The sequence below is a fragment of the Colias eurytheme genome, chromosome 3 (assembly GCF_061535395.1).
Source record: "Colias eurytheme isolate Ceu_HAF_F1 chromosome 3, ilColEury1 Martin Lab GWU primary, whole genome shotgun sequence".
In the NCBI taxonomy this organism is placed as follows: domain Eukaryota; kingdom Metazoa; phylum Arthropoda; class Insecta; order Lepidoptera; family Pieridae; genus Colias; species Colias eurytheme.
In genome coordinates, this window is record NC_142982.1 from 1,536,432 (window position 1) to 1,553,564 (window position 17,133).

Below are 17,133 nucleotides of genomic sequence, written 5' to 3' on the forward strand. Positions count from 1 at the left end.
TAAACTGACAAACAAACAAACAAACAAACAAACAAAAATACTTTATTGTGCACCACAGAGAAAAGTACAAGTAAGGACACAATACATTGTTAATAAAAGAGCACAACAGGCGGTCTTATCGCTCAGACAGCGATCTCTTCCAGACAACCTGGGGAACAAGGAGACGCAGTGCAAAAGTAGTAAAATAAACAGGGCAAAGTGCACTAAAAACAGAAAAAATACTACTAAAATATATACATATAATATATTTATATATAGATATTAATTATTAATATAAGCATACAAATATACATAAACATAGATACACATATACATACATAATATAACTATATAAATAGATACATACATATATATATTACAATATGAAAATACACATACATATATAAATACACATACATAAAATAAAAAAAAAAAAAAAAAAAAACGCACACCGACGCAATTGACTAATAAAATAAATAATTAATTACCAACTAATTCGATAAATAAAATTGCTTCAGTAAGTTTTTGAACGTAGATAGAGATTGAGCTGCTCTTATGTCTAAGGGTAACGCATTCCAAAGTCTAATGGCACGCACAGTGAACGAAGAATTGTAAACGTGATTGACATGCGGTGGCATTGCTAGACGATGTTTATTAGAGAAACGGGTCGGGTTGACGTTAGACACAAGGAACTCAAATCTCTCTTTTAAGTATCGCGGAGTTCTCGGATCGAACAGAACACAGTACAGGAGGTGAAGGATATGAGTATTTCGGCGAAGACGGATGGGAAGCCATTTGAGCTTAGTGCGAAACTCGGAGACGTGATCGTATTTGCGCAAGCCAAACACAAATCTTATACAGAAATTCTGAAGGCGCTCAAGGCAGTCTAGGTGGTATTCGTAGAGGTCAGGATAGCACGCATCAGCATAATCTATGATAGGTAAAAGGAGTGTTTGGACGAGCGCAATCTTAGTCGGTATCGGCAGAAAATTACGTAAGCGACGGAGCGAACCCGCAGCAGCAAAAACCTTTCTACGAACCTCCTTTATTTGGTGATTCCAAGATAGACACGAATCAATCCAAATCCCCAGACACTTAATTTCGGAACTATACGGTATGGCAATCCCATCAACTATTACCCTAGGCAAAGTAGAAAAGTCTATTTTGGATACAAAGTATTTCGTACCGCATATTATACTTTGCGTCTTTTTTGGGTTTACATTTAGGCCGTGACTAAAACTCCAATCAACAATAGTGGATACGTCGTCGTTCATTTTAGCAATAGCATTCGGCAGGTCTTCAAGCGAAGTGTGACAATAAATTTGAAAGTCGTCAGCATACATATGATAGAGAGAAGTGATGTTGAGGGATATTGAATTAATAAATAAACTAAAAAGAAGAGGAGAAAGCACACCGCCTTGCGGAACACCAGCAGTAACGAACCAGTACGTAAACTGACGTATATAATCTGTGATGTAACGTTTTAAATACTCGAAGGTTATGTATTTTTGGATGTTTTGATGGTGGATTTTTTTGGTAAGGTTGTAAAAAAAACATGAATTTGAAAATCCGTGAATTGTTGTAGTACGGGCTCTTGCTATTTTCTATTAAAATATTGTAGTATAGATATAAATAAACTGTCGCATAATAAAATATAAATTACGAAAAAAAAACGATATTAAAAAGTCATTGCAGTTTAAAAAAAAAAAAAAAGAAAAAACAACATTTTTCGCGCCTTTTTGGTCAAGAACTATACTATGTAGTTGGTATCTTATTAGTAATCTGTACTCACAATTAGATTTTATTGTAAATCATGCAAAATACGCCTAAATGTTGAAATTTAAAGTGTTGTTCGTTATAAACAAATGCGTAGATATAATCAAGTAATAGATAAATTGTAAAAATATTTTTCATTTACACATAATTAATCAGTCAAAAAATTTTCGTTACCAATGTACATCACAATTCATAAAAAAATATACACATGTATTTATTATTTATATTTTACTTAACGATCAATAATAAAAAAAAACTATACTCCTGGCATGTTATATCCAAAAATTCAAATTCTACAAAGTTAACGAATCTCTTCTAGCTATAAGAACGAAATCATCTGGCCTATCCACACTTATATCTTTCAAAATACCACATATAAAATAACATAATGTGTTTTATTACGGTTCGTCGTCATCAAAATACAAATTAATTAATTTTTTTTTTCAAAAAATATAATCGTTACTATAAAACATTCTACTTACAGACAATTTTTATTACCCTACTTACTTTCATTTCGAAATGATTACTGATGCAACGAAATTGGTTCTAATAAAACTCAATGTATGTAAAATAAAGGGTTTTACAGTTTTACTATTAAACTTTTGCACTCGTTTCGCAGGCACCATGTTACTCATATAAGGCCTATTCAGATTAGAGCGGTATCCGCAACCGTGGGTAGCGGTATCCGCAACCGTGGGTAGCGGTATCCACAACCGTGGGTAGCGGTATCCACAACCGTGGGTAGCGGTATCCCGATGGGCACGCGATTAAATATCTTACGTAGTATATTATAGAGACTCTTATTTCGTACCGATCGGGATACCGCTACTCACGGCGGTAGGCCGGTAGCAGATACCGCTGTAGTTTGAATAGGCCTTTAAAATCATGTCAAATTATTATGAATGTAAATTGTTGTGGTGTAAATTCGAATTTATTTATAATTAGCATTGCATTTTACCAGTGAATCGATTGTATTTTCTTACTTGAAAATAGCCTTAGTATTTATGCAAATATGCTATTTAGAAATTACGCGGGTTTATATATTAAAAAATAGATCGCTTTAGATGTTTTCTTTCTTTTCTAATAGCGTTAAACTATCTCTCTCTGTAATAGGAAATTTCTTAGTGCGTATTATATTATATCAATGTTACAATACAACGGAATAATTGAAGTTTTCATGTTACGTTTTATATTATTTCAATTCAATGTTTTGTTTTTAAGAAATAAAGACGTGCCTTTGTTTTATATTAATTGTATTATGTCGAATATAAGTATAATAAGTACATAATAAGTTATATATTGTAATGTAAAATCATATTTTTTGTATCCAAATAGGTTACGAGGTAATCGATTTTTTGATTTAAGATAATAGTCGATGAGAAATGATTCACATCATAAATATAGTTAATTTGCAGTGCCTTAGTTGTGTTTTCGCAAGAAACTGCTTTGGTGCATTCATCAATATAATGAGAATCATTTCTCAGCGATACAATCTGTCATAATAATCATATTCTCAAATATTTAAATATTAAATTATCTTGCCTAGATTATAATAGTTTTCAAATTGTATAGATCTATTTTAACAGCTGTAGTAGTTATGCATGTAATCAAAGAAATGTATTTAGCAATAAATAATCATGGTTATATCGGTGTTTTATTGAACCTCCTATTACCTATATCATATAAAAAACTTCCAAATAAATTGGACACATTAATTCAAAACATAACGCAAAGTAGGAATTTACTATATCATACGTATATTAGAATACTATGTTAAGCGCGTCACACACGGTGAAGATACTATAATATTTTATCTTAAGATACTGTTATATTTTATATTACAGTATCTTAACGCATCCGGTATCAGCGTTCGGACCATCATTTTTCTTTTTGTCATTGCGTACTAAGACCCCTGTAGAACCGCCATCCTGTTACAAATGACGCGAAATTTTGTGGGTCATTTGTAACAGGATGGCGGTTCTACAGGAGTCTTAGTACGCAATGACAAAAAGAAAAATGATGGTCCGAACGCTGATACCGGATGCGTTAAGATACTGTAATATAAAATATAACAGTATCTTAAGATAAAATATTATAGTATCTTCACCGTGTGTGACGCGCTTAACTATAAGTAGCTGAGCCCATGCTTCGTTGAATAAGGTTCATTATTTATCACACACAGTCTGCCAATGTCTCTTAAAAAATTGAGCTAGTTATGAGCGTGATCTTTTAGTTTAAACGAAAACTCGTGTTTAGTTATTCTGTATTAGAACATTGAATAGAATCTTTTTGGAACAGAACAACGAAAGAATGTTCAACGCCTGTTTACACTAAAAGAATTTGACATACCTAGTTGTGTAATGTGTTAGAATGAGCATTCGCTCGTTTGATGTAAATGCGGTGTTGTTCTTTTATTTTAGGTAAACTGTTCTTTTGCAGCAATAATTCTTTGCGTTGAATGTATGGAATTTTATGATTATCCATTCATATTTTAGCAAGAATTTCCTTTTATAGGTTTCTATAAATAATGCAAAATAAAAACAACTTCAAATATTAATAAAATAGCTTTATTGACATAAATATTTGTACAATCGTGTTTCACAAAATAACGATTTAATAGGCTTGGAAAGTGCTCACTATAATATTATTGAATGTGTATATAGGCAGGGGAATATAAAAATAAGAACTATATGGGGATTAATAATCGAGCATAATATATCCTAAAAGCTAAATAGAGAAAAATGTCTTGTTCGTTTTAGCATACAAGTAACAACAAAACATTTTAAACACCACGTAACAATAATTTGGTAAGCGTTAACAGACGAACGGCAAGTTGTGAACGGCAGAGGCTACTTCAGCAGTCGCCATCGAAGCGTCGGCGGCAGCAGTTAATATGTCGACGAATTGTCGACGCAAGCAAAAATGGATGCCGTCAAACGTCAAACGCTTGGCAGTTTGCCGTCAAACGTGAAAAGCTTGCAGTTTGCCGTCAACACAAAACGACGCTTCAACGACTGACGTCACATGTGGCGACTGCTGAAGTAGCCTCTGCCGTTTACAACTTGCCGTTCGTCTGTTAGAACTCTAAAACAAATGACTACAACCAGTAGTATGGTCTATGACAAACAATAATTAAAAATAGCATGAAATTCTCTATCACACTCTTACAAAATAACATCAATGCAAAAAAATCAATAAATAAATATGACTTGATAAATCATCTCACTAAAAACGTTACAAAGTTTAACAATTTAATTTCAACAATCTTAATAATATAATTAGGCCACATAAAATAACACACACAAAAAAAAGACGGGTTGCACTCCGGGAGTGCCGGCAGAAGTGAAAACTTGATTATTAACGTTGAGCATGTTTGATATTTTGGAATGGTATCCGTCTTAAGCTTTGGTCTGGTGATCATGACGCACAACGCTGAGGTATACGGTTTGCGATGCCGGACACTCAATCATATGAAAAACGTCGACAATGTTCTCTTATTCCGTCGCAGTATGCGTCCGCGGCGAAGGGCAAGCGCGGTGAGTGGGGAGGTGTACTCCCCCACAGCGCGGCGTCATTCTCGATTGAACGCTGCGGTGTGCGGATATGCGTCACGGCATATATGAATGCGACAATATGAATTTTTTCGAAGACAATTTAATAGAATTAGTTCGCAGCTATCCTTCTTTATATAAAAATAAAGACAAAAAACATAGAAGTTTGATAATTACAGCAAAATTGTTCATGTTCACGTCTACCTTGGTAGCTGCGGCAAAATCAACTGACCACCTCTCCGCAGGGACGGTAAATGCTGCGTCGTGACGCTGCGTTGGGGCGCATACATCAGCGTTGTGCGTCATGATCACCAGACCAAAGCTTTACGCTTAGGTCACGTGTCCTGACGCGAGTTTAATATTTTATACCCATTACCTACAGAAAAAGTGCTTAACGCCGCTAAAGAAGTTTTCACTTCAAAACTCAGTCATGTAAAGAAGCGATTGAACATGGCAGCGATCCAATGTCACTCAATAAATATTTTTTATTTTATTTTGCTTTACTTTTAAACACATTACACAGGCTATTCATAACATTTTTTTTCGTTCTGATGGAACATTCACATAATTCCCTCCAAGAATAGCCACAATTTTCAATCTGATTATCTAAATGACATAGTTTTCCTAGACATAAAAAATGATGCATATAAGCCAGCTAACAGTTTTTCTGTATTTCTGTTTTCATAAAAAATTTACAACATATAGTTTTGAGCTGCTATAAGAAATTACTTTCACTCAATATTTCTTAATATGAAAATGCTCTATTTTTTTTTTTGATCTGCATCAAATTAATTGTGACATAAAAATCAATATATTAATTTTACTGCAATGGAAAACATTAACATTGACTTAGGGCGTTTTCAATTTATGCGTTTCGTGTACTAGTGCGGCGCCGAAAGCGTCCGCGAGCGTTTGCGATTTCGGCGCCGCACGGAGCGTTTTGTTTGAAAAAAGAGGATCGTCCGTGCGTCGTACGTCTAAGGGCGGCCGTACACGGACCGCTTCTAGCTGTTGAGAACGACGACTTGAAGCCGCGACCGCGCGGTGAACTATTGACATTCATCCACTGCCGTACACGGACTACTCGAGCAGGCGCGACCACTTCGAGCCATCAACTCCGCGGTTTGTCAACGACCGACCGCTCGAGCAGTCCGTGTACGTAGCTCAGTACGGCTACGGCCGCTCTTACGCACCGCTTCGGCACCACAGCCGTCCGACATGATACACATAAATTGAAAGCGCCCTTAAGATTTGCAATATTTAGATTTTAAAAGCTAACTAAATACACTTTAAATTATAATTTCAAACCAATTAACTTACTTTAACTAAACATTTTCGTCCACGTATTTTTGGTAAAATCATTTTTCCATTAAATATTAATTAGGTAAAGATAAACTACGATAACATGGCGCGCCCTTCCAAAATTCAAAACGTTTGAAAGTATTTGTGAAAGTATTTACTATGCACCACCAAGATTCACAACGCATGTGTGCGTAATGAGACGGCCGTCAAACAAAAACAAATCCACGGATTTGTTGCTCGACTAGTCACGCTCTAATCGCTCATTATTATTATTTATTAGTAATGGCGCTGCACTGACGTATTCTATGAAAACGACACGTGCGTTGTCTTGGGCGCTCGGCAACTTATGATTAGTTGACCAACAAATCTGGACGTAAAGTACTAAAGACGAATACGTACAACTACATACAAACTCCTTCGTAAGGATGTCACTACACACATTGAAACAGTAATTTGGAGGGGCGCGCCATGTTATCGTAGTTTATCTCTAGGTATTTAGAATTCTCTTTGGTTTATAAATAACACTATCAAATTAAATTAGCACGTAAAATTATTTTTGTTAATGGCAAGGAATAAAAGTAACAGTAAAATGTATAAAAATAATAAATATATGGACTGTCAAGCTAATTAAATATATTTTAATAATTATACATTTAAGGGCCGATTTTTCAATGCTTGGATAAAACTTATCTGTCCAATAAAGTATTACACGATAATATTAAAATGTCACTTAATAACTGTCAAATACGGGCAATTAGAATACGTTTTTAAAATGGGAGTTTTATACATTATTCGACGAATAAGTTTTATCCAAGCATTGAAAAATAGGTCCTAAATATAATAATATAAATTATAATTCACATTTTAGTGATTCAAATTTTAAAATATAATTTTAAATTATATAAACTTTGGTTGGTTCGCTAATTCGCTTTATAGATGAATAATAGTCAAATATACTTTCTATTCATTACGAGTTCTACTCTTCAGCTATTATTATTAAATACAGTTACTCTAGGGTGGGACTGATATGAATTTTAAATTTTAATATTACTTTTTTATATTCAAGCGTGCTGAGTCATGAGTGTAATATTTTAGATATAAGAAAAATAGAACAGACCTCATCTGTTGAAGGATATATAAGTTATTTAACTCTGTTTGGAATTAAATAAGAAAAAAAGTTTAGAGATTATATACGTTAATGCCATTCTAAAATAAGATGTTACAATAATTCTGCTACCTAAAAGAGTTTCTAGTTTCTTTGCAATCTTTTAACGCTATGAAATGCGTATCACAACGTTAAAACTACGAATTGATTTTTCGTAACGAATTAGTTACGTAACAACAATTTTACTGCTTATTATATTATCTAATTTTCAATTTAATGTTAATTTCAAATCGATGTGTTTATTTAAGTACACGGATATTTTAAAAATTCCTAAGTACTCAAGCCATTTAGCCTCTTGAAATCAAATTTAGACTAGTTCAATTGTTTAATTCATATCTCACTACTGACTATTTAAAAATTATTTACAGACTATAAATGTCCTTTATGCATAATATATTAAAAGATATATTATCTAAATATATGAGAAACTTATTCATACTGAGTATGACGAACAATTGATAATCTATGATTGAAAAAAACACGCGTCTAACTATTTACCGTACACACTACCGACAGTGTCAAATAAAATTAAAAAAGCATTTCAATCACATTTTCGAATCTATATCTAGAGCACAGATAAACCAAAATGCCAAATGGGGCACTGGCTGTTTAATTTCTTTTTTTTTTTAATGTGGGCGGCCACTTTTCCCGCCACTTCGCTGTGGACTGCTGGGCACTGACGTTGAAATTCCCGCGTATTCCAATTGAGGCTTCTCAGCGGGGCTCCGTTTTAAATATTCGGATATATGCTGCACGATGAGATCAATCGCAACTGAAAATAAAAAATTATCGATTATGTATAAAGTTATTAAAAATTAATTTAGTTTACGAAACAATACACATAGAAGACCGTGACATAAAATAGAACGACGGCTGTAACTCTGTTTTATCGACAAATAAAAACATTGTGGTACTTCTTTGATAACAACTTCACAATGATATACGGAAACAACAACTTTTTATATTATACTGACTATTGAGTTACAGCAGCCCAAACACATTACAATAATCTAGCCTCTAGCATTGACTTACAATCTACAAAAACATAGTACAAAGGACCGTAAAAGTATACAATAGATATATTCGAAACATCTTGTACATACACACACCTAGCATAAACCTTACCTTGTAAGTACTACACATTTTACCTAAGTATTTTACAGTAAGTATCTAAATACGAATGAAACTAGCCCTTATTACATAGAGAATGCACCTTAATGAACCTATGCACTTGAGATCTACTTATAAGATTAATGTTATAGTGGATATTTTCGTCGAGCGCAATAAGACGCCGATAGCTACATACAGACTCTTAGTTGAGACAAACCTTTCGGTCCAGGTTCGAGACCCACTGTGGAAATAAGATGAATTAATAATTTGAAGCAATTTTGAAATAGTATCTACAAATATAAACTGTCTTTTAAGTTACTTGTTTTCCGTCCGTTATTCTATTTACGAAATCCTATTTTTCTTTTTTTATAATTTCTATAATGTCTATGGTTTACATAGGTTTTATGATGTCTTTGGGAAATAAGCGAAAAGATAATTTTTAGTTTTATCAAGATAAAAAATAAAGTAAATTCCTTGGATAATTATAAAAGAAACGACAATTCCTTGCAAACATTTATTGCTTAAGCACTAGTGTACAAGTTTAACTTACACAAGTAGAACATGCTTAAAGGTGCGTCACTAGAGAAACGTAACAAATACGATACAATAATATAATACTATAATAAAAATTAGGGAGTGAGAACAAACAAAAATGATGTCGCTAGTATATGGTTGTGCAAAATATTGACACTTTAATGGCAAATCACGAAAAATGACTACCCAAATATGTAGTAGTCTAAATGCTTATCAAGGAGTAAATAATATTTGAATTATTATTTTTTAATCCATGACTTAAATTATCATTTTAACAATATTTTAACATGTCTAAGATAATATGATTGCAAGTGCAAAATTTTCAAATGAAAGATGTTCGATTCTTATACGAGCGAGACAGCGACAACACAAAGATTTTTCTTTTATCATATTTGCAAGTTTCTTGTAGCAACTTTATCATTTAAATAATAAGTAAATCATACGTTAGATTGGAGGTAAGTATACAACAGTTGTTTGTAACAGAAAATTAAATACAATATTCGAGAACTTTACTTAATAAAGCATCAAATTAGTAAATACACTTGTATTTACTAATTTGACAGTACTGTAATTATAACGATAAATGCAAAATAAATACGTGAAGTAGTAGTGTAACTTTCGATTAGCATTTTTCCATTTTAAGTAAAATCTGTTAAAAATATATCAGCCAAGATTGGTTGATATTTGGATTTTTCTTAATGTTGGAGCATGTGTCACATACAATAATAAAAATTTGGCTCGTTTTAAACTAACATTGGCGGAAAATATTAGTAATCCTAGGAAATCAAAGAATACTACTACACAAAATGTCAAGTACTTACTTAAATAAAAATTGCAAACGACAACGAATTCATATAATAATTACCTTAATCTAAAAGTAGAGCAATTAAGTAGATATAGTAGATTTTTAATTGTTTTTCTCCATTTTCTCTTAAGCATTATTTTTTTTACATTTTCTATTCGTTTTTATACTTATCACATACAGTTTGGAATTCGGTCAATATCAGTCCATTTAAAAACATAATTTATGGAAAAACAAAAGGCGCGATTTGATAATAATAGACAACGAAAAAGTATGATTTGTCACAGACAATAAAATTATATCAATTACTATAATTTTTGTGCAGAAGTGTTGCCATTATTAATATAATACAAATTAGTTATGCGCATGAGTTTTGCGCACAATTTTGATGACAACAAAATATTTTGTAATCTTAATTAATATTTTCATATTTTCACATGCAGAAGAGATTAAATTACAGGACAAAGTCAAAGATTTATAATTTCCAAAATATGCCATACTAAAGTTTATTTAATACATTTGTTAAATTCAATTAACATAGACAAAGAGTACACTTTAGAGTACATTCATAAGCCAAATACAATATAAATTTTATATATTAAATATATGTGCGCTAAACAGAACGTAAAATGGCGATGGAAATGATGATTTTTATGTAAAGATGTTAAATTGGGGCATTAACGTTTAATTTTAAATTTCTTGATACTTATAAACCCAGAACAAGGTAACCGCAAGAATTCCAAAATATCAAGAAATAAAAAAGTGTAATATTGTAAACGTATAAGCGTATACGTTACGCGCAGATTATAGAAGCAAATGTATACCATGTATAAAAATATCGATCTAACCTATTTGCTGGAGCATAAATGCTTTACTATATAAATATCTATGCGCTTATAATACATCGATGACGTACGTACGTTACGCAGTTCTATGCATAGTCATTAGTCATAGACCATAAGCTAAGTTTTTTCATACTGATTATGGGCATAGACAATAAGTTACTTCTGTATTAAACGGTGTCGGTGTCACATTTAATTAGTCACAATTTGTACTTAATTCAGTGTATTAATTTTCATCTAAAACCAATTTACTCTGAATAATATGATTTTTTTTTTATAATTTATCCCATTTTATTTATATGTAAAATTTCAGTTTCGGGATCAAGCTTAGCTCAAAATCTATGTCTATGCATATTTACTACGTATATTTCCACGCATACATAGTCAATGCAATCGATATAATATCTACGTTTAAGAGTTGCGTAACTCTATGGTCATAATTTATGCCCGAATATATAGAAATATTACTTTTTAACACTCCATTACATTTAAAAGTCCATTATTTCAGCAACTTGATAATGTTTAATTCAGTCAAAAATCGCGTCACGAATGTCAACACTAAAATTAATACTTTTATTTACAATACAACGAAAACATTTTATTATTCAATTCAATCTTAATCGTATATTAAAATTTACAATCCTATACATTCGGGAATTCATTATTATCATGTCCATTTAAATGCCTTAGTCTATGTTTTAAAACCCCGAACTTTGAGACTTAAACAAACTAGTCTATAATGTTACCAGCATCGAAAACGTATACAGAGTATGAAACTTTTTGATGGGATAAATACCATAGACAATTTTTTTTTTACTCAGTGTTCAATTATAATTTACATTGGCTTTTATTACTCTTTGAAAAAGGTTTTTTTGATTATTACTTTAGTCACTGTCTTGTTCATTCCGCTAATGTTAAGACATTGGAAATTGTTAAGAAACTAAAATTTAGTGCCCAAGAAGGTTGACTTATAAATTGTAACTATAAAAAAAACATCGTAAACATTCTGTTTCGTTTGCACATTGCACACGTCGCAAGCTATCTCGCTTTCACCTCATTTAGATACGATTCTTTATTGGCACCGAGTGAGTGCCAAAGGTTTTAAAAAACCTTACGACCAAAAACACATTCTTTTTAAACTCACTACATTTTAAATTACCCTCTGTAATTAATAAGTTACATTTTGTGATCCATCTTACATCGCATCAGAGCAACCGAATCATGTAATGTTTTACACATTGTACTTATTATGTAATAAGTGCCTCCGTCCGTCTTCAGAGCAGAACAGTTTCAACAAAAATATACAACAAAAAATCCCATCAAAATCGTCCATACTCTTGCCACCTATCCCATCACACAGATACTCATCGACTCAACGTGTCCTCCGAGCTGCCGGACATCCGGCGGCCATCTTCCTCCGCGTGGCCGTTACACCCGTTAGCGCGCGGCCGTTTCTTGTACATAATGTCCCAAATATGGTGCACGATTAAGTCAATAGCCACTGCAACAATGGAATACCGGTTAGGCAGCTAGAGGTGACATAGCCGCTGCAAGAAGTTGGTCGGGATTGTGGCTTTGTATATGCGGGTATATGCGGGTATGGCGCGCGAGAGATTGGAAATTGTTTTGAGGTTTTTTTTTTGGTGTGACAGTTTTTTTGTTTGTATGTTTGTCACGTATGTATAAGTTACCTAATTCATGTTTAAATGTCACTTAAATAAGAGATTTTTTTCGAATGCAGTGTTTTTGACATAAAAATTACAACAAAATCGAAAAGAAATTAAAAATTGTAAGGGAATTAATTACCACTTATTCGTGACCTACTACGTAATAGACCGCGCTTATTGCAGTGGCTATGACATTGTACTCACCTTTTCAAGAAATTTAACAATCAAATACACCTATTTCTTGAATATCTTGATGCACAATTTTGAGAATAAATAAAAATAAACCGATAATAATAAGTATAATAAAAGATATCTTACCTAAGTTGTCCGCTCCGCGGGGTATGATGACGTCAGCGAATTTCTTAGTCTGTAAAATTGAAAATAAATCATTGGTATGTCATCAACCGGACAAGTTATGAGGAATAAAAAATAATGTGTGCGTGTACTAGTGTACACACGTAAGAAGTGAAACTTCTTTATGACCTTATTTTTCAAAAAATAATTTACTATATGAAACTTTACAGAAATACGTCGAATCACGCGTGGTAGGGATAAGAAAAAGATGGCGAGTAACGGAAAAATGTCACGCGTAACGAAAAAATGTTACACTAAATTTTTTTCCAACCCCGACAAAAAAGTTTCACTTCAAAAATGAAACGTAACGAAATACAAAGACTATATTTTCCACTAGCTTCCGCCCACGACTTTGTAAGTGCATCCCCGTTTTTCCCCGTTCCCGCAAGAATTTCCGGAAATCCTTTCTTAGCGGATGCCTACGTCCTAACATCTACCTGCATGCCAAATTTCAGCCCGATACGTCCAGTGGTTTGGGTTGTGCGTTGATAGATCACTATATCAGTCACCTTTGAGTTTTATATATATAGATTGTTAGGTATGTGTATTTTTGTCTTTTGTAACCATTTTACGAAATTTACTTTTATACGCCGCGTCACGTAAAAAGAGCGCTGGGAAAAAGTGGAGTGGGTAACTTTGCGCATGGGTATACTCGCGCACGCAAGTACTATACTAGGTCTATTGTTTTATTTTTTAACGATCTTTTTGCTCGCCGTTTCGTATATTGATAAATGCTAGGTACATTGATAAATATGTATATGGAATGGCAAATAGAACTAAAACATGTTGAATGCAGTTTAAAATGTGTAATCTAGAATATTTAAAAAAATTAAAGTAAAGGGGAAACTCCTTCCATTAAATCGTCATGGGTGACGTGAAATCCAGATGAGGACGCGGTTAACAATTCGTCTCACTGTACACACGGAACATTTTGTTGCCAGTGCGGTTCGTTTCATACATTGTTTTAAATTATCAACTGAATTATTATCAGCTTCTCTCTTCATAAAACAATAAACATCATAAATCATTTTTCTGTGAAAAACCATTTCGTAATTAAAAACTTTTGTGTGCGGTAGTACTATGAGAACAAACGTAGCGTGAACACAGCACGGGAAGCAAAGGTTAACTGACGAACCAATAGCGCACCGGCAAGCAAGCGGCGCGTCACCCGCCCGCCCCGCGCCGCACCTCATGCCACCAAATAGATCTATAAATCATCTAATGCGCAGCTTGACCGCCAGCGCTCTTTTTACATGATCCCACCTGTAGCATAGTAGATCTTATAGCAAATAGTTTTATTTAACTTAATAGGATCTATAATCGTTATTCAACAAATTTTTAACACCAATTGCAACTTGCAAGCTTCAACCCCCTTCTTTAGCTTAACCACATCGACATTTGGGCGAACTAACCTATTATTTTTGTAAATCTTGTTACGTCGTCATCAGTTTGCTGTGAAAGCAGAACGCCTTCGCAGAAAACTGCTGACGACGTTCGCACGGGAACGGAAAGTGGGAGGGGCTTTGCTGCTAGCTTATAAATTTTCTTTAGATTTATATTAACATTGAGCACTTGGTGTAATAAGTCTTTTTTTAATTAAAATGTAGTTTAAAAAGGACATTCGACTTTCTTTAATTATGTTATAAACTTCTTTATCATTGTTACTATTGCCAAAAACTTACCGGCAGGCAGAACTCCTCGAAGGCCGGTTTCACAAAGTTCATGTACTGGTTGAGGACTTGCTCCAAATCACGACCACGCTCCATTATGTCACGTGGCACTAGATACAAAATATTATGTTTTAACGAATTATATACTTACTAAAAACCAAATAACTATGCTATTTATTTGTGAAAACAGAATAAAAATCGGTGCGAGTTTACTGTGCATAGACATAGAAGGTTACCTATCAATAATATTAACTTATTTTGAGTACCAACTTGATTTTGATAACACAGACACAGTATTTAGAAGATATTTGGTGTAACTCTAACGTTTCAATAACAATAAAATAAACATAAGAACACATCAACAAAAAAAAAAACCATGAAAATAGGTCCACAGTTGGGTAATAAATAAGAAATTGTGGTTGAAAACTGAACCAGTATTACGGCAAAAAAAACCTTTATTAACATTAAAAAATACTAATATTAAAAAATACATACCTCGTCTAGCCAGTCTAGTATCCGAGTCGGTATCCACAAACAGCTTCATGTGGAACAGCTCCCGCACCTCCGGGAAGTAGAACACGAGGATGCCCTCGATCAGCACCACATCGGCTGGGTAGATTGTGTGCGAACGCTCGCTGGTGGAACAAGTTTAGTTAAAGCTAGTGGTAATTAATGTACTTTTGTTATTAAATATGCTTTCCACCCACTTTGTCTAAAACCTAATAAAAAATTCACTAAAACCTTCGAGAACCACTCTTAGTAATAAAAAAAACTGTAACGTAATTTTAAATATCTAAGCATACACAGATTGTGGAAAGCAACTTTGTTTTACACAATGGATATGTTACTCTCAAACAATAATAATGCTCATGGATTACCTTATGGAATTTGAAATGTAATCATATTCTGGGACTTCAACTTTCCTTCCAGCAAGTATTTCCCTCAATGTTGTGAGCAGTTTCTTATCATCAAATGCATCTGGATGATCGAAATTAAACTGTCCTCTTTCAGCTCGGAGCCTCTCTGAGGGTGTGAGTGAGCGGTAGAATGAGTCCTGGCTGATGCACACAACACGTCGCTCTGTCTGCTCCTTCTGTTGCTGTCCGAGCTTTTCCATTATTCTTTGGCATACTGTTGACTGGAATGTCGATTCAATTAGCTTTGAAATTATATTAGGAGTGTCTTCATAACAATTGCATTATACACAAAGATTATTTAAATTAATACACAAATATGTCATGTTCATATTATCTTAAGATAAGAACAATTTTTCTTACATCTCCATAGGAGTATGACTTAAAACGGATGTTTGTTTTGAAACAATGTACTACGCAGATTTAAGGTTATATCACATTGTTATCAAAAGGAAATCATGAATTCCTTTGAAAAAGATACATTTATTGAGGTCTTCTATATTAATATAAATTCATTGAATATAGTATATGTAGTATTCTCGTTACGCAATCATATTTTATGTTTAGAAAATCAATAAATCGAACAAGATGACCACTAACCTTTCCGCTGGCTGTACCACCTGCTACGCCTATCAGGAACGGGGTTTTACTTTCAAAACCATTGGTTACACTGTAATCTGCTGGTTTCTCACTCATTTTGTACGTAAATATATATCTGCGCGTTAATCTTACACCTAAAATTCCCCAATTCACAGCTGCACAGCTCTTTCGGAGAGCTGACATTGACATTTCTAGTGGGTGTTGCAACTTGCAATAAATAGTAAATACTATTTGAACAGCAAGCCGCAATCACGGCGCGGCGCAGCCATCAAATATTTGAAATTTTTTAAATATTAATATTAAATAATAATTGTTTTAGACGAACCATTTTAAAATAATAATAATGTTAATGTGGTAGTGTACGGATGGAAATATAATTTTAAATATATTCACACAATGAATATTAAACATTCTTCCAAATTGCAAGGAGGGGAAGAAGAGGAAAATTGTAAGTTTAAGCATTAAATATTCGTAATCCTAATATATATAAATCTCGTGTCACAATGTTTGTCCTTAATGGACTCCTACCACCACTTAACCGATTATAATAAAATTCCCACACCATGTGCAGTTCGATCCAACTTGAGAGATAGGATATTTTAAACATGTAGGTACCACGGGCGAAGCCGGGGCGGACCGCTAGTAAGATACTAGTTTTTAATACCAACTCTATCGTTCACGTTTGAATAACCATTCTCGGATACGATGTTTGGGGAGGAATTCAGTGACGCAAAACAAAGAATTATCAAAATAGGTTTACCTAGCCAAAAGATTGAGGTAACAAAGCGAATTTTGAGAGCCTTTTTAATTCGATTAAAATATTTATGATTTTATTATAAAAAAGATGTACAACAAGAAAAAAAAAAT

At 33.3% G+C, this 17,133-nt stretch overlaps 1 protein-coding gene across 3 annotated transcripts; it reads right to left on the reverse strand.

The window, feature by feature from the left end:
• Positions 1-7,102: 7,102 nt before the first annotated feature.
• On the reverse strand, positions 7,103-16,483 carry Uck (Uridine-cytidine kinase). 3 transcript variants are annotated; one of them, XR_016458565.1, is made up of 7 exons: positions 16,267-16,483; positions 15,631-15,890; positions 15,248-15,387; positions 14,765-14,862; positions 13,047-13,095; positions 12,209-12,562; positions 10,245-12,171 (listed from the first exon to the last, which is right to left on the reverse strand). XR_016458565.1 is itself a non-coding variant. In XM_090119327.1 (6 exons), exons 1-6 carry the CDS (start codon positions 16,453-16,455, stop codon positions 8,400-8,402), a joined length of 882 nt encoding a protein of 293 aa, XP_089975453.1. In that variant the 5' UTR covers positions 16,456-16,483; the 3' UTR covers positions 7,103-8,399. The 3 variants fall into 3 exon arrangements, 2 of the variants coding, with proteins under 2 accessions (XP_089975453.1, XP_089975455.1); XM_090119327.1 differs by lacking the exons at positions 10,245-12,171; positions 12,209-12,562 and adding an exon at positions 7,103-8,545; XM_090119329.1 differs by having other exon boundaries at positions 10,245-12,562.
• Between the last annotated feature and the right edge of the window lie 650 nt (positions 16,484-17,133).

Bases quoted from the DNA above. Each gene is read 5' to 3' on its own strand.
- Uck (XM_090119327.1), bottom strand. From the start codon at position 16,455: ATGTCAATGTCAGCTCTCCGAAAGAGCTGTGCAGCTGTGAATTGGGGA. The intron at 15,891-16,266 runs GTTAGTGGTCAT...TCGACATTCCAG, and splicing joins GTGGTACAGCCAGCGGAAAG to TCAACAGTATGCCAAAGAAT. The intron at 8,546-13,046 runs GTAAGATATCTT...TTTTATTTTCAG, and splicing joins CCGCGGAGCGGACAACTTAG to TTGCGATTGATCTCATCGTG.